Raw genomic sequence first — 23,074 nt, forward strand, 5'->3', positions numbered from 1 at the left:
TGTTGCACGCTTTCAGGGCTCCAATGGCATCTTTGTCAGACAAAGGCGTTAGGAATCAAACAGGAGAAAGGAGATAAAAGTGATGATGTTGGAGTCATAGGTCTGCATTTTGTCAAGATGCTGTTATAGTTGTTCGCCATTAAGATGGTATGGAGGGATATCCGTGCCGGCAGAGGCCATTCCTTTATGATAAAGAGTCATAAAGTCCAGGACATAAAACTTAAACTCCATTATCCTAATGGAGCATGGCCAAGGTATACAAAGGTATAGGTCAGTGGTTCCCAAACTTTGGTTTTGCAGATGTTTTGGACTTCTGCTCCCAGGAACCCCAGCCAACTTGGACCATAGTCCATCTGGAGGACCCAAGTTTGGGAACCCCTGGTACAGATGTATCTTTGTATGGTAGAACTACTATACTTAAGATGATCTCAAGACCTTAAACAGTGCCGTTTCTCTCTGTTCCAGAGTGGAGATGATGAAGAATACAGGCGGATTTACACGACAAAGATTAAGCCTCGCCTCAGATCGGAAGACGGCATGGAAGTCGAACACAGCGGGACGCAGAGCAGAACGATCACTGTCACCAAGAGAGTGACCGCTTACACCGTCGACGTCTCGGGTCGGGAAGGCGCCAAGGAGATCGACCTCACCAGCCCAGAATTTAAAATCAAGATCCCAAAGCATGAACTCACCCACGTCTCCAAAGCCGAGATCGGAACGGAGCCTGGGAAAACTGTGATCAAGATCCCGCACGGAGATTTGTCGGGGAGAACCGTCCAAGTTAGAGACTCTGGGGCGCAGGAGAGACCTTCGGATGCGGCGTCTTCTGGACTGAGGGTGGAATCACCCTCCCGGAAGTTGGCATTTGGCGTTCCGGATATCCGCATGGAACAGCCTAAGGCAGGGACACCTGTCGTCCAGATCTCGGGGCCTCAAGTCCCAGGTATAGATCTGAGAACCCAGACAGACTTTAAACCAGGCCTGCATGTGACAAGTCCAGAGATGAATGGCAAGATGGGTGGCGTTTCTGACATAGACTTGAAAGCAGGGGTTCAGGGAGGCAAACAGTTTGGGATCTCAGGACCGAAAGTCCAAGGTGATGTGGGAGGGTTGGAAGGTGATTTGTCAATGCCCCGTTTCACAGGTCCTTCAGGTAGTATCTCAGGCCCCCAAATCCAAGTGGGTTTCCCTGGGTCAGGCGTCCAAGGCAGTATGAAAGCTCCAGACGTTGCAGGGGACCTCAAGTTTCCTGCAATGAAAATGCCCAGATTTGGGATATCATCTCCAGTTTCTGATGTTGAGGTTCCTCAGCTTGAAGTGGCTGCTCCTTCAGTGACCATCAAATGCCCAGAAGGGTCCCTTAAGGGTCCCCAATACACAGTGGGAGATCTTGGAGTCACACAACCACAGATAGATGTGCAACTGAAAGGACCGGACTTGAAAGGTGGCATGAAAGTGACTTCTCCAACTTTGGAAGGGCCCAAGGTGGACCTTGCGGCTCCAGACGTCAGGCTCGAAGGCGGAGAAGGGAAAATTAAAATCCCCCACATGAAACTTCCTAAGTTTTCTGCATCAGGTCCCACAGTGGATGTGTCCGTGCCAAAAGGCGGAGTCACCATCTCCGGACCTAAACTGGACACACAAAAGCCAGACGTGGCTCTTGAGGCGCACGTCAAAGGACCCAAGTTCAGCCGGCCTGAAATGGCTGGCCAGATGCCCAAAATCTCCATGGCAGACGTTGACTTGAACCTCAAGGGCCCCAAAGTGAAAGGAGGCACTTTGGATATTTCGGGGCCGAGGGTGGAAGGCGGACTGAAAGGGCCTGAAATGGGCATTAAAGGACCCAAGCTAGATATCAAAGCTCCCAGTGTTGAACTTGAAGGTAACCTAAAAGGCCCAGAAGTCTCAATGCCGTCTTTGAAAACATCGCCAGTAAAAGTATCTGTGCCAGACGTGGACTTGAAAGGGCTGGCACTAAAGGGCGATGTGGACGTTTCCATGCCAAAGATAGAAGGGCTCAAAGGGCCCCAGGTTGATATTAAAGGCCCCCAACTGGACATAGCTGCACCCGGCTTTGGAATCAAAGGCCCAGGTGGACAACTGAAAGGTCTTCACATGAAGACCCCACAAATCTCAATCCCAGACATTGACCTCAATTTGAAGGGCCCTAAAATCAAAGGAGATGTGGATGTTTCCATCCCAAAAGTGGAAGGAGAGTTAAAAGGCCCTGCCCTTGATATCAAGGGACCCTCCATGGACCTAAGTGCACCAGATGTTCAGCTTCATGGACCTGAACTCAAAATGCCCAAAATGAAATTACCTAAATTCGGAGTGAAAGGTGAAGTCCCTGATGTAGATGTCAGCCTCCCAAAGGGCAGCATTGACATTTCAGGCCCCAAGATAGACGTTGAAGCTCCCAGTTTGGGCATCAAAGGTCCTGGAGGACAACTGAAGGGTCCCCATGTCAAGATGCCAGAAATGCATGTCAAGACCCCTCAAATCTCCATGCCAGATATTGATCTGAACTTGAAAGGCCCTAAAATCAAAGGAGATGTTTCCCTTCCAAAAGTGGAAGGAGAATTAAAGGGCCCAGCTGTGGATATCAAAGGCCCCCAACTGGACCTTGGTGCACCAGATGTTGAACTTCACGAACCAGACTTCAAGATGCCCAAGCTGAAGATGCCCAAATTCAGCATGCCAGGTTTCAAAGCTCCCGAGGTAGACATCGGTCTTCCAAAAGGCAGTGTTGATATATCGAGTCCGAAAGTCGCCGTGGAAGGACCTGGCTTGGATATAGAAGGACCCAAAATCTCGGCCCCAGATGTGGACTTGAACCTGAAAGGCCCAAAACTCAAAGGTGATGTGGACATTTCTGTGCCAAAGATAGAAGGTGGACTCAAAGGGCCCCAGGCTGATATTAAAGGACCTCAGCTGGACATAGCTGCACCCAGCTTTGGGATCAAAGGCCCTCAACTGAAAGGGCCTCATATGAAGACCCCACAAATCTCAATCCCAGACATTGACCTCAATTTGAAGGGCCCTAAAATCAAAGGAGATGTGGATGTTTCCATTCCAAAAGTGGAAGGAGAGTTAAAAGGCCCTGCCCTTGATATCAAGGGACCCTCCGTGGACCTAAGTGCACCAGATGTTGAGCTTCATGGACCTGAACTCAAAATGCCCAAAATGAAATTACCTAAATTTGGAGTGAAAGGTGAAGTCCCTGATGTAGATGTCAGCCTCCCAAAGGGCAGCATTGACATTTCAGGCCCCAAGGTAGACGTTGAAGCGCCCAGCTTGGGCATCAAAGGTCCTGGAGGACAACTGAAGGGTCCCCATGTCAAGATGCCAGAAATGCATGTCAAGACCCCACAAATATCCATACCAGATATTGATCTGAACTTGAAAGGTCCTAAAATCAAAGGCGATATGAGTGTTTCACTTCCAAAAGTGGAGGGAGAATTAAAGGGCCCAGCTGTTGATATCAAGGGCCCCCAACTAGACCTTGGAGCACCGAATGTTGAAGTTCACGGACCTGAACTCAAGATGCCGAAAATGAAATTGCCTAAATTCGGAGTGAAAGGTGAAGTCCCCGATGTGGATGTCAGCCTTCCAAAAGGCAGCATTGACATCTCCGCTCCCAAAGTAGACATCGAAGGGCCGGAATTGGACATCGAAGGACCAGAAGGCAAGATTAAAGGTCCCAGATTCAAGATGCCCGAAATGCATATGAAAACTCCCAAAATTTCCATGCCAGATATTGACTTGAACTTGAAAGGGCCTAAAGTGAAAGGGGGCCTGGATGTCTCCGTGCCCAAAGTAGAAGGTGGCTTGAAAGGTCCTGGGATCGATATCGAGGGACCGAAATTGGATGTCGACGTGCCAGATGTTGATCTTCAGGGCCCTGAAGGAAAACTGAAAATGCCCAAATTCAAAATGCCGAAATTTGGAATGCCAGGCTTCAAAGGAGAAGCGCCCGATGTGGACGTCAGTCTTCCAAAAGGCGACATTAATATCTCCGGTCCCAAAGTAGACATTGATGCTCCTGGCTTGGACATTGAAGGGCCCGAGGCCAGAATTAAAGGTCCAAAATTCAAGATGCCGGAGATGCATATGAAAACTCCTAAGATATCTATGCCAGACATAGACCTGAATCTGAAAGGCCCCAAAGTCAAGGGAGATGTGGATGTCTCTATTCCTAAAGTAGAAGGTGGTTTGAAAGGTCCCGAAGTTGACATCAAAGGCCCCAGCCTGGATGTTGAGGTACCCGACATCGATCTTCATGGCCCAGAAGCAAAACTGAAGATGCCCAAATTCGGGATGCCCGGTTTCAAAGCAGAAGGTCCTGACGTGGATGTAAACCTCCCCAAAGCAGACCTTGACGTCTCTCTTCCAAAAGTAGACCTTGAAGCACCAAGCTTGGATGTTGAAGGTCCAGAAGGAAAATGGAAAGGCCCTAAGTTTAAGATGCCAGAAATGAACATCAAGGCTCCCAAGATTTCCATGTCGGATGTCGATTTGAATCTGAAAGGGCCAAAATGGAAAGGGAACGTCGACGTTTCTGGGCCAAAGCTCGAAGGAGAACTCAAAGGGGACATCGAGGCTCCTAAACTGGACGTCGACCTCCCAGATGTGGAACTGGAGGGGCCTGAAGGAAAAATCAAAGGTCCCAAATTCAAAATGCCCAAACTGAATATCAAAGCGCCTAAAATCTCCATGCCAGACGTCGACCTGGACCTCAAAGTCCCCAAAATGAAAGGAGAAATGGATGTAACCATTCCAACCATCGAGGGCGATTTGAAAGGACCCAGCATTGATGTAAAGGGCCCCAGAGTCGATGTGGATCTCCCCGATGTTGACCTCGAAGGCCCAGATGCCAAGTTGAAGATGCCCAAGATGAAGATGCCCAAGTTCGGGATGCCTGGCTTCAAAGGGGAAGGCCCTGATGTTGATGTGGGCCTCCCCAAAGGAGACCTGGATATTGATATTGAAGGTCCAGATGCAAAACTGACCGGCCCGAAGTTTAAAATGCCAGAAATGCATTTTAAAACGCCCAAAATTTCCATGCCAGACATTGACTTAAATTTGAAAGGACCCAAGCTGAAAGGAGAGGTTGACGCTTCCATCCCCAAACTGGAAGGAGAACTGAAGGGCCCCAACATTGACATCAAGGGTCCCTCGGTGGATTTGAGCGGTCCAGATGTCGATCTTCACGGCCAAGGGAAACTGAAGATGCCGAAACTGAAGATGCCACATTTTAGCGTCTCCGGTCCCAAACTGGAAGGCCCTGATGTGGATCTGAGCTTGCCGAAAGGAGACATTGAGATTGCTGGTCCAAAGATAGACGTCGAAGCTCCGGATATTGATCTCGAGGGCCCTGAAGGGAAAATTAAAGGTTCAAAATTTAAGATGCCGAAACTAAATATCAAAGCGCCTAAGATTTCCATGCCGGATGTCGACTTGCACCTTAAAGGCCCGGGTTCGAGAGGAGAGATGGATGTAACCGTGCCAAATCTCGAAGCTGATATCAAGGGGCCCAAACTGGACATCGAAGCACCCGACCTTAACTTAGAAGGCCCTGAAGGAAAACTGAGAGGACCCAAGTTTAAGATGCCAGAGATGCACATAAAAGCTCCAAAGATTTCCATGCCAGACGTCGATTTGAACCTGAAGGGCCCTAAACTGAAGGGAGATGTTGACGTTTCCCTTCCAAAACTAGAAGGAGAATTGAAAGGTCCGGATGTGGATATCAAAGGACCCAAATTGGATGTTGATGCCCCAGATGTTGAGCTTCATGGCCCTGAAGGGAAACTCAAGATGCCAAAATTCAAAATGCCTAAGTTTGGGATGCCTGGATTCAGGGCAGAAGGCCCAGAAGTGGATGTAAACCTACCAAAAGCAGACCTTGATGTTTCTCTTCCTAAGGTTGATGTTGAAGCACCAAGTTTAGACATAGAAGGTCCAGAAGGAAAGCTGAAAGGGCCCAAGTTTAAGATGCCGGATATGCACTTCAAAACACCCAAAATTTCCATGCCAGATATTGATTTGAATCTGAAAGGCCCCAAGTTGAAAGGAGATGTCGATGTTTCGGTGCCGAAGCTGGAAGGCGACCTGAAGGGACCAGACATCAATGTCAAGGGTCCAAAGTTGGATATCGATGTTCCTGATGTTGACATTGAAGGCCCTGAAGGAAAGTGGAAGAGTCCGAAGTTTAAGATGCCAGAAATGCATATAAAGGCTCCAAAAATCTCCATGCCGGACGTTGATCTAAACTTAAGAGGACCCAAACTCAAGGGCGATGTAGATGTTTCAGTTCCCAAATTAGAAGGTGACTTGAAAGGACCAGACCTTGATATCAAGGGCCCCAAAGTGGACATTGATGCGCCAGATGTTGAGTTGCATGGCCCTGAAGGGAAGCTGAAAATGCCAAAATTCAAGATGCCCAAATTCGGGATGCCCAGCTTCAAGGCAGAAGGTCCTGATGTGGATGTAAACCTGCCCAAAGCAGACCTGGACGTTTCTCTTCCTAAGGTGGATGTTGAAGCACCCAGTTTAGACATAGAAGGTCCAGAAGGAAAACTAAAAGGGCCAAAGTTTAAGATGCCTGAAATGCACATCAAGGCTCCCAAGATCTCCATGCCAGATGTGGATTTGAATTTAAGAGGCCCTAAACTGAAGGGAGATGTTGATGTTTCGGTTCCAAAGCTGGAAGGCCCAGATGTGGATATCAAGGGTCCCAAACTGGACATCGATGCACCGGATGTTGAGATTGAGGGTCCTGACGGAAAGTGGAAGGGCCCCAAGTTTAAGATGCCGGATATGCACTTCAAAACACCCAAAATCTCCATGCCAGACTTTGACCTGAACCTGAAAGGTCCCAAAGTAAAAGGGGATGTAGATGTGTCTGTGCCAAAGTTGGAAGGTGACCTGAAGGGCCCCAACATTGACATCAAAGGACCAAAGCTAGATGTCGATGTTCCAGATGTTGAGCTGGAAGGTCCAGATGCAAAGCTGAAAGGCCCTAAATTTAAGATGCCAGATATGCATTTCAAGACACCCAAAATCTCCATGCCAGATGTGGACTTCAACCTGAAAGGCCCCAAACTGAAGGGAGACCTAGATGTTTCTGCTCCCAAGCTTGAAGGTGACTTGAGAGGACCAGAAATTGACATCAAAGGTCCCAAGCTGGATATTGATGCCCCAGATGTTGACCTTCATGGTCCAGAAGGAAAACTGAAGATGCCCAAGTTCAAGATGCCCAAATTCGGGATGCCCAGCTTCAAGGGTGAAGGCCCAGATGTGGATCTAAGCCTCCCAAAAGCAGACTTTGACGTGAACCTGAAAGGTCCCAAACTGAAAGGGGATGTGGACGTTTCTCTGCCAAAGCTAGAAGGTGACCTGAAGGCCCCCGATATCGATATCAAAGGACCAAAGCTAGATGTCGATGTCCCAGATGTTGAACTTGAAGGCCCAGAAGGAAAGTGGAAGGGCCCGAAATTTAAGATGCCCGAAATGCACATCAAAGCACCAAAAATTTCCATGCCTGACATAGATTTGAACCTAAGAGGTCCCAAGGTGAAAGGTGACCTGGATGTGTCCGTGCCAAAGATAGAAGGGGACTTGAAGGGACCGGAAGTAGACCTCAAAGGGCCCAAGTTGGACGTTGACCTTCCTGATGTTGACCTGGAAGGACCTGAAGGAAAACTGAAAGGTCCTAAATTTAAAATGCCAGAAATGCATATCAAAACTCCCAAAATATCTATGCCTGATTTTGATCTCAGCTTGAAGGGACCCAAAGTGAAGGGAGATGTGGATGTGTCCGTTCCAAAGTTGGAAGGTGACCTGAAGGGCCCCGATGTTGACATCAAGGGCCCCAAAGTCAATGTCGATGTTCCAGATGTTGAGCTTGAAGGACCCGAAGGGAAAGTCAAGGGCCCCAGATTCAAGATGCCCGACATGCATTTTAATGTTCCCAAAATATCTATGCCCGACATCGATTTGAATTGGAGGGGCCCTAAAATTAAAGGGGATGCAGATGTGTCCGTGCCAAAAATAGAGGGAGACTTGAAAGGCCCAGATGTTGACATCAAGGGTCCCAAAATCGACATTGACGCGCCTGATGTCGAGATCGAAGGCCCAGATGGGAAATGGAAGGCCCCCAAATTTAAGATGCCTGAAATGAACATTAAGGCACCCAAAATCTCCATGCCTGATATCGACCTGAACCTGAAGGGACCCAAACTGAAAGGGGATGTTGATGTTTCCATGCCAAAATTAGAGGGTGATATAAAAGGTCCCAAATTAAATATTGATGCCCCTGACGTCAGTTTAGAGGGTCCAGAGGGAAAGATTAAAGGTCCAAAATTTAAAATGCCCGAAATGCACATCAAGGCCCCCAAAATCTCCATGCCTGACGTGGATCTGAATCTGAAAGGCCCTAAACTGAAGGGAGAGGTTGACGTATCGGTTCCAAAGCTGGAAGGTGACCTCAAAGGCCCCGACATTGACATCAAGGGTCCCAAACTGGACATCGACACACCGGACGTTGAGATTGAAGGTCCTGATGGAAAGTGGAAGGGCCCCAAGTTTAAGATGCCAGATATGCACTTCAAAACGCCCAAAATTTCCATGCCAGACTTTGATCTGAATCTAAAAGGTCCCAAAGTCAAAGGCGATATAGATGTTTCTGCACCAAAGCTGGAAAGCGATTTGAAAGGTCCCGATGTGGACATCAAAGGGCCGAAGCTGGATGTCGATCTTCCGGATGTTGAACTTGAAGGTCCAGAAGGAAAGTGGAAAGGCCCTAAATTTAAGATGCCTGATATTAAAGCCCCAAAGATCTCCATGCCAGACGTCGATTTTAACTTGAAAGGCCCCAATTGGAAAGGAGACGTGGACGTTTCGCTGCCCAAAGCTGAAGGTCCCGACATTGACATCAAAGCGCCCAAGTTGGACATTGATGCGCCAGATATTGACTTGCATGGTCCAGAGGCCAAGCTCAAGCTCCCCAAATTTAAAATGCCCAAATTCGGCATGCCTGGCTTCAAAGGCGAAGGTCCTGATCTGGATGTAAATCTCCCAAAGGCAGATGTTGACCTCTCTGCTCCAAAGGTGGACATTGAAGGCCCTGAGTTAGACCTTGAAGGTCCAGAAGGCAAAATTAAAGGCCCCAAGTTTAAGATGCCTGAAATGCACATCAAGACGCCAAAAATTTCCATGCCGGATATTGACCTGAACTTGAAAGGTCCAAAACTGAAAGGAGATGTAGATGTTTCGTTACCCAAAGTTGAAGGTGAATTGAAAGGACCGGACATTGACATCAAAGCGCCCAAGTTGGACATCGATGCGCCAGATGTTGACTTGCATGGTCCAGAGGCTAAGCTCAAGCTCCCCAAGTTTAAAATGCCCAAATTCGGCATGCCTGGCTTCAAAGGCGAAGGCCCTTCGGTGGATGTGAACTTGCCCAAAGGAGACATTGATATAGCTGGACCCAAACTGGACATTGAAACCCCTGATTTAGAAATCGAAGGCCCAGAAGGAAAACTGAAGGGTCCCAAGTTTAAGAAACCCGACATGCATTTTAATGTCCCCAAAATCTCAATGCCAGACATTGACTTGAATTTGAGAGGCCCCAAATTGAAAGGGGATATAGAAGGTGACATTAAAGGTCCGACCGTTGAGCTGAAAGGACCAGACGTTGACCTGGAGGCACCAAAAATAGACATTGAAGCAAAGCCAAAGAAATCGAGGTTTAAACTGCCCAAATTCAATTTTTCCGGCCCCAAAGTCCATACCCCAGAGGTTGATGTGAAACTTAAGAAACCAGACATTGACGTTTCAGGTCCTAAAGTTGACGTTCAAGGCCCAGATGTTGACTTGCAAGGCAAAGTGAAAGGTCCTAAGTTCAAAATGCCTTCCTTGAACATTACGTCGCCCAAAGTTTCAATGCCAGATGTGGAACTAAACCTGAAAGCGCCGAAACTGAAAGGAGACCTAGATGTCTCTTCGCCAAGCTTGGAAGGAGATTTGAAAGGCCCAGATGTTGACATCAAGGGCCCAAAACTAGATGTCAACCTCCCCGATGTTGATATTGAAGGTCCGGAAGGAAAGTTGAAAGGTCCGAAGTTTAAGATGCCAGACTTACATTTCAAAACTCCTAAACTCTCCATGCCAGATGTGGACATGAACTTAAAAGGCCCCAAATTGAAGGGGGATGTTGATGTTTCGATTCCAAAACTGGAAGGTGACCTCAAAGGTCCAGAAGTGGACATCAAAGGACCCAAATTGGACATTGATGTTCCTGATGTTGACATAGAAGGGCCAGATGGGAAACTGAGAGGCCCCAAGTTTAAGATGCCAGATATGCACTTCAAAACACCCAAAATCTCCATGCCAGACTTCGACTTGAATCTGAAAGGTCCCAAAGTAAAAGGAGATATGGATGTGTCTGTGCCAAACTTGGAAGGTGACCTGAAGGGCCCCGACATTGACATCAAAGGACCGAAGCTAGATGTCGATGTTCCCGATGTTGATCTTGAAGGTCCAGATGCAAAGCTAAAAGGCCCTAAATTTAAGATGCCAGATATGCATTTCAAGACACCCAAAATCTCCATGCCAGATGTGGACTTCAACCTGAAAGGCCCAAAACTGAAGGGAGACCTAGATGTTTCTGCTCCCAAGCTTGAAGGTGACTTGAGAGGACCAGAAATTGACATCAAAGGTCCCAAGCTGGATATCGATGCTCCAGATGTTGACCTTCATGGACCAGAAGGAAAACTGAAGATGCCCAAGTTCAAGATGCCCAAATTTGGGATGCCCAGCTTCAAAGCAGAAGGCCCAGATGTGGATTTAAGCCTCCCCAAAGCAGACCTGGATGTTTCCCTTCCAAAAGTAGACCTTGAGGCACCAAGCTTGGATATTGAAGGTCCAGAAGGAAAACTTAAAGGCCCTAAGTTTAAGATGCCAGAAATGAACATCAAGGCTCCCAAGATCTCCATGCCAGATATTGATCTGAATATGAAAGGCCCTAAACTGAAGGGAGAGGTTGATGTTTCAGTTCCAAAGCTGGAAGGTCCAGATGTGGATATCAAGGGTCCCAAACTGGACATCGATGCACCGGACGTTGAGATTGAGGGTCCCGACGGAAAGTGGAAGGGCCCCAAGTTTAAGATGCCCGATATGCATTTCAAAACTCCCAAAATCTCCATGCCAGACTTCGATTTGAACCTGAAAGGTCCCAAAGTAAAAGGGGATGTAGATGTCTCTATGCCAAACTTGGAAGGTGACCTGAAGGGCCCCGACATTGACATCAAAGGACCGAAGCTAGATGTCGATGTTCCTGATGTTGATCTTGAAGGTCCAGATGCAAAGCTAAAAGGCCCTAAATTTAAGATGCCAGATATGCATTTCAAGACACCCAAAATCTCCATGCCAGATGTGGACTTCAACCTGAAAGGCCCCAAACTGAAGGGAGACCTAGATGTTTCTGCTCCCAAGCTTGAAGGTGACTTGAGAGGACCAGACATTGATATCAAAGGTCCCAAGCTTGATATTGATGCTCCAGATGTTGACCTTCATGGACCAGAAGGAAAACTGAAGATGCCCAAGTTCAAGATGCCCAAATTCGGAATGCCAAGCTTCAGAGCAGAAGGCCCAGATGTGGATCTAAGCCTCCCCAAAGCAGACCTGGATGTTTCTCTTCCAAAAGTAGACCTTGAGGCACCAAGCTTGGATATTGAAGGTCCAGAAGGAAAACTTAAAGGCCCTAAGTTTAAGATGCCTGAAATGAACATCAAGGCTCCCAAGATCTCCATGCCAGATATTGATTTGAATTTGAAAGGCCCTAAACTGAAGGGAGATGTAGATGTTTCGGTTCCAAAACTGGAAGGTGATCTCAAAGGCCCAGATGTGGATATCAAGGGTCCCAAACTGGACATCGATGCTCCAGACGTTGAGATTGAGGGTCCCGATGGAAAGTGGAAAGGCCCCAAGTTTAAGATGCCAGATATGCACTTCAAGACACCCAAAATTTCCATGCCAGACTTCGATTTGAACCTGAAAGGTCCCAAAGTGAAAGGGGATATGGATGTGTCTGTGCCAAAATTGGAAGGTGACCTGAAGGGCCCCGACATTGACATCAAAGGACCAAAGCTAGATGTTGATGTTCCCGATGTTGAGCTGGAAGGTCCAGATGCAAAGCTGAAAGGCCCTAAATTTAAGATGCCAGATATGCATTTCAAGACACCTAAAATCTCCATGCCAGATATGAACCTAAACCTGAAAGGACCTAAAGTGAAAGGTGATGTGGATGTCTCCATGCCAAAGATAGAAGGGGATCTGAGAGGTCCTGACATTGACATCAAGGGTCCTCATATAGATGCTCCCGATCTTGATATTGAGGGGCCGGATGGAAAATTGAAAGGACCCAGATTTAAAATGCCTGAAATGAACATCAAAGCTCCCAAAATATCCATGCCAGATGTTGACTTCAACTTGAAGGGCCCAAAACTTAAGGGAGATGTTGACCTGGATGTATCTGCCCCTCAGATTGGTGGTGACCTGAAGGGTCCAGACTTCGATATAAAGGGACCTAAACTAGACGTTTCAGTGCCTGACGTTGAGCTGGAATGTCCTGAAGGAAAACTCAAAGGACCCAAGTTTAAGATGCCTGACATGCATTTCAAAACACCCAAAATTTCAATGCCAGATTTTGACTTGAACCTGAAAGGCCCAAAAGTGAAAGGAGATGTGGATGTGTCCGTGCCAAAGCTGGAAGGCGATCTGAAGGGTCCTGATGTCGATATCAAAGGACCGAAGTTAGATGTAGATGTTCCGAATGTTGAGCTGGAAGGTCCCGACGGCAAATGGAAAAGTCCCAAATTTAAAATGCCAGAAATGCACATTAAAGCGCCCAAAATCTCTATGCCTGACGTAGATCTCAATCTGAAAGGACCTCAGATGAAAGGCGACTGGAACATTTCTGGACCGAAACTTGAAGGAGATTTGAAAGGTCCTGAAATTGATCTCAAAGGCCCAAAGTTGGACATTGATGCTCCAGACGTTGATATCCATGGCCCAGAGGGAAAGGTGCATTTCCCCAAGATGAAGCTACCCAAATTCGGCATGCCTGGGTTCAAAGGAGAAGGACCTAGCGTAGATGTCAATCTACCCAAAGGAGAACTGGAGTTGTCCGGCCCCAAAGTCAACATCGAAGCTCCCAGTTTGGACATTGACGGCCCAGAAGGACAACTGAAGGGCCCTAAGGTCAAAATGCCTGAAATGCACTTCAAGACGCCAAAAATTTCCATGCCAGAGATAGATTTAAATCTAAAAGGACCCAAGGCAAAAGGCGATCTTGATGTCTCTGTTCCCAAAATAGAAGGCAACCTCCAAGGTCCAGATATTGACTTGGAGTGTCCAGATGTGAATATCGAAGGGCCAGAGGGAAATGTCAAACTCCCGAAATTTAAGATGCCGAAATTTGGGTTCGGTGCAAAAAGCCCTAAAGCAGATGTGAAATCTCCCGCTCTGGACGTCTCCCTTCCAGAAGGCGAACTGAATGTGGAGTCTCCCGACTTTGCCATTTCCGGCAAAGGGAAGAAAAGCAAATTTAAAATGCCCAAACTCCACATGAGTGGGCCGAAAATCAAAGGCAAAAAGGCTGGGCTTGATGTCGGCGGAGAGATGGACGTGAACGTGAAATCCCCAGATTTAGAAGGAAGCGTTTCTGTCCCTCAAGCAACCCTGAAAGGGGATGCGAACATCAAATCTCCAAAGGGCAAATCTATGTTTGGGAAACTCTCTTTTCCGGATGTTGAGTTTGATATAAAGTCACCCATGTTCAAGGCGGATGCTTCGTTGCCCAAAGTGGAAGGAGAAATCAAGACGCCCGGCTTAGACGTTTCGTCTCCGACCATTAAGTCGCCCGGTCTTGACATTACGGTTCCCAGCGGAAGCGCCAGTCTCCCTGACGTGAATATTGGAGGTCCTGACATCAACCTGAAGAAGCCGAAGTTCAACCTCTCCAGCGGAAATGTTGACCTGGCCGGCCCCAAATTGGAAGGAGACCTTCGAATGCCTAGTCTTGATGCAAACATCAGCGCTCCAGACATCAGCCTGAAAGGCTCCTCCGTTGACATATCCCCTCCTTCTCTCTCGGCCCCTGATCTGGACATTAACTTGAAAGGACCAAAGATCAAAGGTGATGTCGAGCTTCCCAAAGGAGAACTGCATGGCCCAGAAGGAAAACTAAAATTCCCCAAATTTGGCTTGCCGAAGATTGGGAAACCAGGCGTGAAGCTGGAAGGGCCCGACGTGAACCTTCAAGGGCAAGTGCCTTCCGCAGACATCGATGTTTCAGCCCCGAGTATCGAAGGAGGTATGAGCCTCCCAGCCGTTGACGTCAGCTTGAAAGGACCAAAATTAGGAGGAGACGTGGGTCTTTCTGGTGATGTAAAAGGTCCAAAGATGGGCTTTGGCATGCCAGATGTTGACATTGGTGGTTTCGATGGGAAGATTAACATGCCCAAATCCCCAGGTCTAGATGTCAACGTGAGTGCTCCAGACCTAGACCTGAAGGGTCCGGGGGTGAAAATGACCTCCGGAGGAAACATCTCCGCACCCGATTTTGATGTGAATCTCAAAGGACCAAAGATTAAAGGAGATCTCGGCTTTTCTGGCGGTGTCACGTCCCCCAAAGTGAACTTGGAAGGTGGTTCTGGAGCTGGAATTAAAATCCCTTGCATGAAGCTCCCTCAGTTCGGCATCTCCGGCCCTCAAGGCGAAGGAGGAATGAGCATTTCGGGGCCACAGATCAAAGGGCCTGAAGTCGATCTCAAAGGGCCTAACATATCTGCCCCAGACTTTGATTTGAATGTGAAAGGACCAAGTTGGAAAGGCGACGCTCACATGTCCGGCGATGTGAAAATGGGCGCACCAGGGCTGAAGATGTCCGGCATGGGCTTGGACGCCGACGCTCCCGACGTCAGCTTGAGAGGGCCTTCGCTCAACGTTTCGGCCCCCAAAGTTTCCGGACCAGACTTCGATGTCAACTGGAAAGGGCCTAAGGTCAAAGGAGATGTCCAAGCTCCAGAGCTTGGCATCCAAGGGGCAGGAGATATCCGGTTTTCTGGACCAAAGGGAGGGGTGGATGTCAAAGGTCCTTCCATTGGGGTCAGTCTTCCACAAGGCCATTTCGAAAGCCCTTCTGGGAAAGTGTCATTCCCCAAGATGAAGATACCCAAATTTGTGGTTTCGGAGCAGGAGCTAACAGGCAGGGAGGTTGGCGTCGACGTCGAGTTTCCCCAAGCGCCAACGGCGAGCCTCCACGCTGGGGCCGCCAACATCGAACTGGAAGAGCCCGATCTGAAGCTTAAGAAGTCTAAAATCAAAATGCCAAAGTTTGCTTTCTCTAAACCAAAGGTCAAAGGCAGCGTGGGTTCCCCTGAGGTTTCGGTTTCTGGGGGGGAAGGAGAGCTCAAGGCAAGTTTAGGTTCCTTGGAAGGGGATGTGGATGTCGGAGAAGGGTCGGCCTCTCCAAAGGGAAAATTCTCCTTCTTTAAAACCAAAAAATCCCGGCACCGGTCGTCGTCCTTTAGCGATGAGCATTCCTCGCACTCGACGCCGACTGGCACGCTGGAACATGAAGGGGGGGACAAAGGCAAGCATGCCAAGCTGAAATTCGGCACCTTTGGGGGCATAGGGTCAAAAACCAAAGGTTCGTACGAAGTGACGGGGAGTGACGATGAGATGGGGAAGGTGCAAGGCAGCGGCGGTGCCGCGTCGTCAAAAAAGTCCCGGCTGTCCTCTTCATCGAGTAATGACAGCGGGACGAAAGCCGGTTTCCGGATGCCGGCGGTGGAGCTAACGGTGGCGAAGAAGAAAGAGTGAAACGGAGAATTCTCATGTACATATGGTCTCTGTGTATATATCTATCTATCCATCTACATCTCTCCTTCCCCTTCCTGTGTGTGTATATACATTTCTTAGCTCAGCAATAAGATAAAAATACAGGTGAAGCCCGGCGAAACAGTAGGCCTTAACTGAAAATGTCCTGCTTCCGAGAATACGTTGCGGTTGCAAAACTGTGAAATGTGCCAATGTTGTCGTTTTTTAAACCCTTGTTAAAAGCAGCAGTCCAACTTGGTTTGGTCAGTGATCTGTATCGTTTCGAATTCGATCGGTTATCATTGGTGCCGGGGGTCATTTCCGAATAAGAATCACTTGTTCTTACTATGGAAATGAAAAAAATAAGGTCTGGAATGATGTGATATTTAAAGCTGTGCCATTAAGAAAGATGGGGATGTACAGTTCCTGGAATCGAATCCTTCTTTGTATCCATTTGGGAAACTTTGCGTTCAGGCTTTGGGTTTCACGCTTTGTAATGCCGAGAGCTTTAACGTTTAACTTACGGCTCGCTTTGGAAAACGTACCTTTTTCTTCCCCCCGATTTGCCAAATATCTTTATGGAAATGTGTCTTATTTTACCTACTTTTTCTCTCTCTCTTTGCTTTTATCTGCAAATGGGGGGGTTAACATTGTTATAATGGGGGGGGTGGATATATTAAAAAAGAGAGAAAAACACTGTAAAAATATATAGACGCAACTGAGACGTGTCACATTTGGAAACCAAGAAAGTCAATATTTGTATTGTTCAGTAACGGATAGACAACATGTATATTTAAAACAACACATTCACAGTTTAATTTAAGTTTCATTTGGGGAAAAGATGGCATATTAAAATGAACCATAAACATCCCTTTGAATATATCCTGACATGATCTTAGTTGTCTCCATATATTGGTTATCCTTTTGTATAATAAGACAGGAGTTCTCGGAGTTTTGGAGCATTACTTTTACCCCCCGTACGGCTATTTTATTCCCTTCCATCCCCACCGATGCCATTTGTTATCTCTTTGGGTTGCTAACAAATGTTATCTCGACTTCAAACCAATACGATAAAAGGATTAAAATAAAATTCTTTCAGCACTTTAAGGGCAAATTTAAATTGAGAATGTATGGAGAATGGTCTTGTAAAATGCAAAATAAACTGTTTATTAACCTTTTGATCCGCTGGTATGTCTCCTTCCTTCCTTGAAATTCCAGACAAATCCCAATTAAATGTGTGATGTATTGTATATACTCATTTAAGGTCTAGAAATTTAGGTTAAAAAAGGGATCCCCAAAAAACCTGACTCGCCTTATCAATATAAGCAATGTATACGTAACCCTTATTTATAAGAAGGAACCATCTCCTGGTGCAAAGCGCCGGCCTCCTCTACTCTCTCATCCATCCATTTTAAGATCAGCCCAAAGAGGAACACTGGGATTTTGTAACTTCTTTGACATGGCTTTGCTTTGCTTCATCCTCTAGATCCTTTGCTATGTGCCCCTAAATTTTATCCACGGGTCACAGCAAAATCCTTAATTTTGGCCCCAAACCTTGCCCTCGACTTATACATGAGGTTGACTTATAGTTGAGTCTATATGGTCATTCTTATTTGACAAATCAGGATGATTCCTTGGGTAGATCTATATAGCCTTCCATGGATCTACAGGGTGCAAATGGGTCACAAAAACCAACGTTAATGGAGAAGAAACCAGCTGTGTTTGGGCAAGATGGGAACCATGTGTTGTCATTGTTGAATGCCATGGACTCCCAACTTATGGAAACACTATGAATGAGAGACCACCTTGTTACCAATAACCCTGATCAGGTCTTGCAAAGCCATGCCATTGTTGAATGCTATGGACTCCATCTTATGGCAACCCTATGAATGAGAGACCACCTTGTTACCAACAGCCCTGCCCAGGTCTTGCAAAGTCATGTCATTGTTGAATGCTATGGACTCCAACATATGGAGACCCTATGAATGAGAGAAGCCCTGCCCAGGTCTCACAAAGTCATGCCATTGTTTAATGCCATTAACTCCAACTTATGGAGACCCTATGAGTGAGAGACCCCTCAAGTCACCTTTTTACCAACAGCCCTCCTCAGGTCTTGCAAAGTCAGGGCAGATGTGCCTCCCTTTAAAAACACACACACATATCCATTCACATACATCCCTTGATATAGTCAATCCATCTGTAATGTGGTCTTCATTTTTCCCAACTGCCTTCAAACATACCATGCCTTATTGTCTTTCCTGATGAGTCCCATCTTCTCATTACCCGTTAGACTGCCACTCCCAGCATTCATCACCATTGGGGATACTGGGAGTTGCATTCCAACCATAGCTGGAGGGATGTCTTGACACTCAACCTGGGCTTTTGGGCATGCCATGGGCTTCTCAAGGTGCATCCATGGCATCCCCTTCTTCTTGAGATGGTCAGGAGAACCTCTAATGAATGAAATAACAATCCTTGGATGGAGCAAAAATGGAAGACCTGATAGTCTGGAAGAGCAATCTTTTAATGTCCATGCAATATTAAGAAGGTAAAGCAGCGGGATGCAAAGTATGACCCATGAACCCCAGTCCTTTAACCACCCCACACCTCCAAATTTAAACCACTGGTCCAGTTTTTGACCCCCCAAAACCTTGCAAAAAGCCTCACCAATATGTTAAAAACATATTAACAATCTGGATCTCCATGTTACTGCAGGCAGTACAGTACCTCCATTTGGAATGGAGGCTGCATCTGCATTGCAGATATAACACAGTTTGACACTGGTTTGCCTGGCATGGCTCAAGGCTATGGGATTCTGGATTTCGTAGTATTGTGAGATATCTATCCACCTCTGTCAAAAAGCTCTGGTGCCACAATGGTTCCAGATTTGCACAGCACTGAACCACGGCAGTTAAAGTGGCGTCAAACTGGATTATTTCTGCAGTGCAGATGCAACCTATCAAACCGTGTAAAAAAACAGAACAAACAACTAGAAGTTTGTTGTTGCACATATCCATTCAAATGCATCAAATCCTTGATATGGAGGGTCTTGGTACCAAACCCCAGCGGATATCGAGGGCCCACTATAATCATCATCATCATCATCATCATCATCATCATCATCATCCATTGTATATAATGGGACTTGAGCATTCACGGATTTTGGGATCCATAGGGGGTCCTGGAACCAAACTCCAGAGGGTACCAAGAGCCTTAGTTAGCTGCAAACGCTCTCCGCTAGCTCCCTCAAAGTTGCATTCCCTCTTTTGCTGTCCACAAGAAGGCATGAAGGCCAATGCGCCAACGCAGGCGTATCCTTGAAGGAACCCTTCTGGAAGACCACGCCGCCGTCCGCCATGGCCAACCCATGTGCCTGGCACAACTTTGCGGCATCCTCGGCATCATCCAAGGCTAATAGCTGAGCCAGATGAGACAATGGATATCGGCAGTTCCGAGCGTTGAATCCGTGGCTGAAGGTGAGGAGGGCCTCGCGGCGGGCATTGGCAAAATGTTGGTGCAGGGCGCAGCTGGGAAGGTAAGGCAGCCCCCGCGCCAGGCGGAAAAAGCGGGCAAAGTTGCGCTCCAGGAAGGCCCAGTTGATGGCTAAGGCAGTGCTGAGTTCGGGGGACGTCCGGACGTTTTCGGGGAGCTGGAGGATCTGCCGGAGAGCTTCTGTCGAGCCTGTTTGGGTGGCAGAGAGAAAGGGGGGCAAAGAAGGACCCAGTCAAAACAAGTAACTAAAGATCATGATTTCCCTAAAGGTCAACCAGTAAGTGTCAATGAGGACTAGCACCTTATATGATAAAAGTGGTGATTGGGGAAAAACCTAGATACAGGTTGAGTCTCCCTTATCCGGAATACCGAAATATTCCAAAGCTAAAACCATTTTTCATGAGTGGCTAAAATAGGGGCACCACTGCTTTCTGATGGTTCAATGTACATACCATACATACTAGACTATAAATTGACCTCATATATAAATTTAGGGCAAGTTTTGGGCCAAGATTATGTATTTTGATACAAGCCGTGCATAAGTCGAGGGTAAGGCTTAGGCACATATAATAAAGGATGGAAAGGACGAAGTAAAGGAGAACAATGCCAATGAACTTACAAAATGCCAGCAGTGCATAACTATGTGCATATAGTAAACAGTGCATAAACTATACTGGATGGATGAGAGTAGAAGGGGGGGGTCATTGCTTCTAGGGCAGATTAAACTCTTGCCTTTCACCATATCTATCTATCTATCTATCTATCTATCTGATTTAAAATACAGTATTTACATTGACCCATGGATAAGTCTCCCATCCCCTTCCCTGCCCTGCCCACTACACCACACAACCCCAGACCACATAGTACCCAGGTTGTAGAGCAGGAAAAGCGCTTGGAAGCGGGGTTCGGTGGCGGAGGCATGCCGGGCACCATCTCGGTCCTGGCGGTAAGCGCGTCGGAGGGCTGCGAAGCTCTCCTGGAGGTGAGCACGGTGCAGGTGGGCATCGAAGTGGGTTGGTGGCTGGGTGCAAAGATGGTGCCCGGAATGGAGGAGGAAGACCAGCGCACGTTCCAGGATAGCGATGGTGCAGGGCTGGCCAGCCAGGCGTTGGAGGGTGAGGTCCAGACGGATGGCACGAAGGCGGTCGGCTACGAAGGCATAGCGATCGACCGCCACTTCGCCGCTTTCAAGACCCAATAAGTGCTGGATGGTGGCCAGGAGCATGGCAGGTGGGCGCAGCTCCTCGGGCGACGGAGGAGGCTTGCCAGCGGCCGGACGGGAGTACTCCTTCACGGCCCGCGATGGCTCTGGACGGCACTCCGGGGCAGGTCCCAGCTCAAGGCGGTGGAGGCGGCCCTGGCGCAAGCGACGGGCGAACTCCGAGGCTGGGCACATTGTGGCACAAGTGCCCACTATGGTCAGTGGCTTCGGGGTCTCTGGCAATTCTTCCACCTCCTTGGCTGGTTCGGCACCACCCATGATGCTGGAGAAGGAGGCAGGATGATGGGATGGATGGTCTCCAAGAGGTGCAGGTCCTGTTATCTTCCCTTAGGAGAAAAAGGAAGGGCTTGTGGATGGTGAAGTCGGAGGGCAGGCAGGACTTCAGTCCATTTAGGAGAAGATGCCCCGATCCAAAGGCCTTGCTCCTGATCCTATTAGGTTGTATGCAAAAAAAAACAGCATTGCAAAAGGGGAGACAGGATTTTAGGAAGAGGATACCCAGATCCAAAGGGCATGCTTCTGATCCTATTAAGTTCTTTGTATAAACTGCAATGCAAAAAGGGAAGGCAGGATTTTAACCCAGTTGAGAGAATATTCCCAGACCCAAAGGACTTCCTTCTGATCTTATTAGGTTGCATGCAAAAGTATTCATGCAAAAGGGGAGGCAGACAGGGCTTTAGCCCAGCCAGAGGAGGATGCCTTGCTCCCAAGGCTTGCAATCCTATACAGTTGTGAGCAGAAGCAGCAATGCAAGACTGGAAGCAAGGGCTTGCTTCTGATGCTATTCAGGTTGCCTGCAAAAGTAAAGGCAGGAGGAGAGCATGCCTTGCTCCAAGGGACTTACTGGCCTCCTGCTGCTGCAACCCTATTGATTCCCCTGCAGCCTTCCTCCAGAAGGTTTTGGGTTCTTCTTCTTGAACGAACTTCCCATCAGCCCCAGCCAAAGTGAGGCATCATGGGAGTTGGAGTCCCCAAATCTCTTTGGTGGAAAGTTTCCTGCGAGAGGATACACACTCCTTTACAAAAAACAACAACAACGAGGTTTGCACTGTTACGTCACTGTTCATGGCCATGCTCGCAGAGGATCATGGGATTCGTAGTTTGCTAGGAGGAATCTCAAAACCCATGATTATTATTACTGCTACTACCATTACTTTTTATGTGTGTGTGAGTTTGAAGTCATTGTTATTATTATTGTTATTATTAAATATATATATATTGTATTATATATACAATTTATTATATATTATATATATTATAATATTATATTATTATATAATCGTATTATTACTATATATATATATTAAATGTATTAAATATATATTAAATAATATATCAAATATACATTAAATATATTAAATATTATATATATATACTATATATATATTAAATAATACTATATATAATACAATTATATAATAATATCATATAATATATATATATATACATTATATTATATGATTACAATATATAATATATAATTGTATTATTACTAGTAGTAGTAGTTGTAGCATTATGTGAAATAAAGACAATTTGTAAAGAAAAGTTTCATTTCTTAAGCAGAAAGGAAAGCCGGAAGTCTGTCCCTGTTCTGCTCTCTACTGTTTCATGAGTCTACGTTGCGCCCCTGACGTCACCGCTTCCTGAAACAGGCGCCTCCTTTTCGCGTAGGGTTTTTTCCGGGGTGGGCGTGGCCCATCACAGGTGTAGGCGTGTCTGGAGCGCTCCCTCCGCGCGCGCGATGGGGCTGCTGAGCATCCTGAAGAAGATGAAGCAGAAGGAGCGAGAGCTGCGCATCCTCATGCTGTATCCTTCCGCCAGGGAAAGTAGGGAGGCAGCAGGGGATGATGGGTTTTGTGGTGTGTGCTGGTGATGCTGGGGAATGAGTGGGGCCCAGGCATGGCTTGGGGGTTGCCTTGGCTTCAAGGCTTGGCGTTGCCCTGCTGCTCTGGGGCAGTTGAGGCAAGCAAGGGCACTCTGCACATGCCCAGGGGCACTCTTGACCTCCCATAGGCAGCATGGAGAGGCCTGGGAGGGTCTGTGCTTGGGCTTGGCATTGCTTTGGCTGCAAGGCTTGCAATTGCCTTGGCATTGCTGCTCTAAGGCAGTTGAGGAAAACAAGGGCATTCTGCACATGCTCAGGGGCACCCTTGTCCTCCCGAAGCACTCCATAGGCAGCATAGAGAGGCCTGGTTTGGCACTGCCTTGTCTGCTGGGTTTGGCATTGCCCAGTGCTTGAGGGCAGTTGAAGGAAGAGCACTCTGCACATGCTCAGGGGCACCCTTGTGCTCACAAAGCACTTCAGATGCCGCATATGGAGAGGCTTGGGGAGGGGGGTCCGCGCATGGCTTGGCATTGCCCTGTGCAAGTTGGAAGGGCATTCTGCGCATGCCCAGGGGCGCCCTGGACCTCCCAAAGCACTCCATAGGCAGCGTGATTTTGCACCTTCCTTCTTGGGGCTGTCCTCCTTGTCCTCCA

At 47.5% G+C, this 23,074-nt stretch overlaps 3 protein-coding genes across 4 annotated transcripts in view; 2 read left to right on the forward strand and 1 right to left on the reverse strand.

The window, feature by feature from the left end:
* The window catches only part of AHNAK (AHNAK nucleoprotein), a 48,181-nt gene extending 31,118 nt beyond the window's left edge, over positions 1-17,063 (forward strand). Inside the window, exon 5 of the mRNA XM_042440137.1 lies at positions 466-17,063. Coding sequence (XP_042296071.1) covers positions 466-15,885 — 15,420 coding nt within the window. The 3' untranslated portion in view covers positions 15,886-17,063. The remainder of the gene's footprint in view (positions 1-465) is intronic.
* SAC3D1 (SAC3 domain containing 1) lies at positions 17,039-21,632 on the reverse strand. Of its 2 annotated transcripts, XM_042440139.1 has the most exons (3): positions 21,441-21,632; positions 20,242-21,027; positions 17,039-19,563 (listed from the first exon to the last, which is right to left on the reverse strand). In XM_042440139.1, the coding sequence occupies exons 2-3, from the start codon at positions 20,852-20,854 to the stop codon at positions 19,100-19,102; spliced, it is 1,077 nt and encodes a 358-aa protein (XP_042296073.1). In that variant the 5' UTR covers positions 20,855-21,027; positions 21,441-21,632; the 3' UTR covers positions 17,039-19,099. The 2 variants fall into 2 exon arrangements, with proteins under 2 accessions (XP_042296073.1, XP_042296072.1); XM_042440138.1 differs by having other exon boundaries at positions 20,242-21,632.
* A 613-nt stretch (positions 21,633-22,245) lies between these two features.
* The window catches only part of ARL2 (ADP ribosylation factor like GTPase 2), a 2,666-nt gene continuing 1,837 nt past the window's right edge, over positions 22,246-23,074 (forward strand). The window contains exon 1 of the mRNA XM_042440140.1: positions 22,246-22,402. Within this exon, the coding sequence (XP_042296074.1) occupies positions 22,338-22,402 (65 nt within the window). The 5' untranslated portion in view covers positions 22,246-22,337. The remainder of the gene's footprint in view (positions 22,403-23,074) is intronic.

This window comes from Sceloporus undulatus, chromosome 9 (genome assembly GCF_019175285.1).
Source record: "Sceloporus undulatus isolate JIND9_A2432 ecotype Alabama chromosome 9, SceUnd_v1.1, whole genome shotgun sequence".
In the NCBI taxonomy this organism is placed as follows: domain Eukaryota; kingdom Metazoa; phylum Chordata; class Lepidosauria; order Squamata; family Phrynosomatidae; genus Sceloporus; species Sceloporus undulatus.

Excerpts from the sequence above, each read along its gene's own strand:
- SAC3D1 (XM_042440139.1), bottom strand. The coding sequence starts at position 20,854 with ATGGGTGGTGCCGAACCAGCCAAGGAGGTGGAAGAATTGCCAGAGACC. Across the intron at positions 19,564-20,241 it reads TTTCCTGCTCTACAACCTGG|GCTCGACAGAAGCTCTCCGG; the intron begins GTACTATGTGGT and ends CCACCCAAACAG.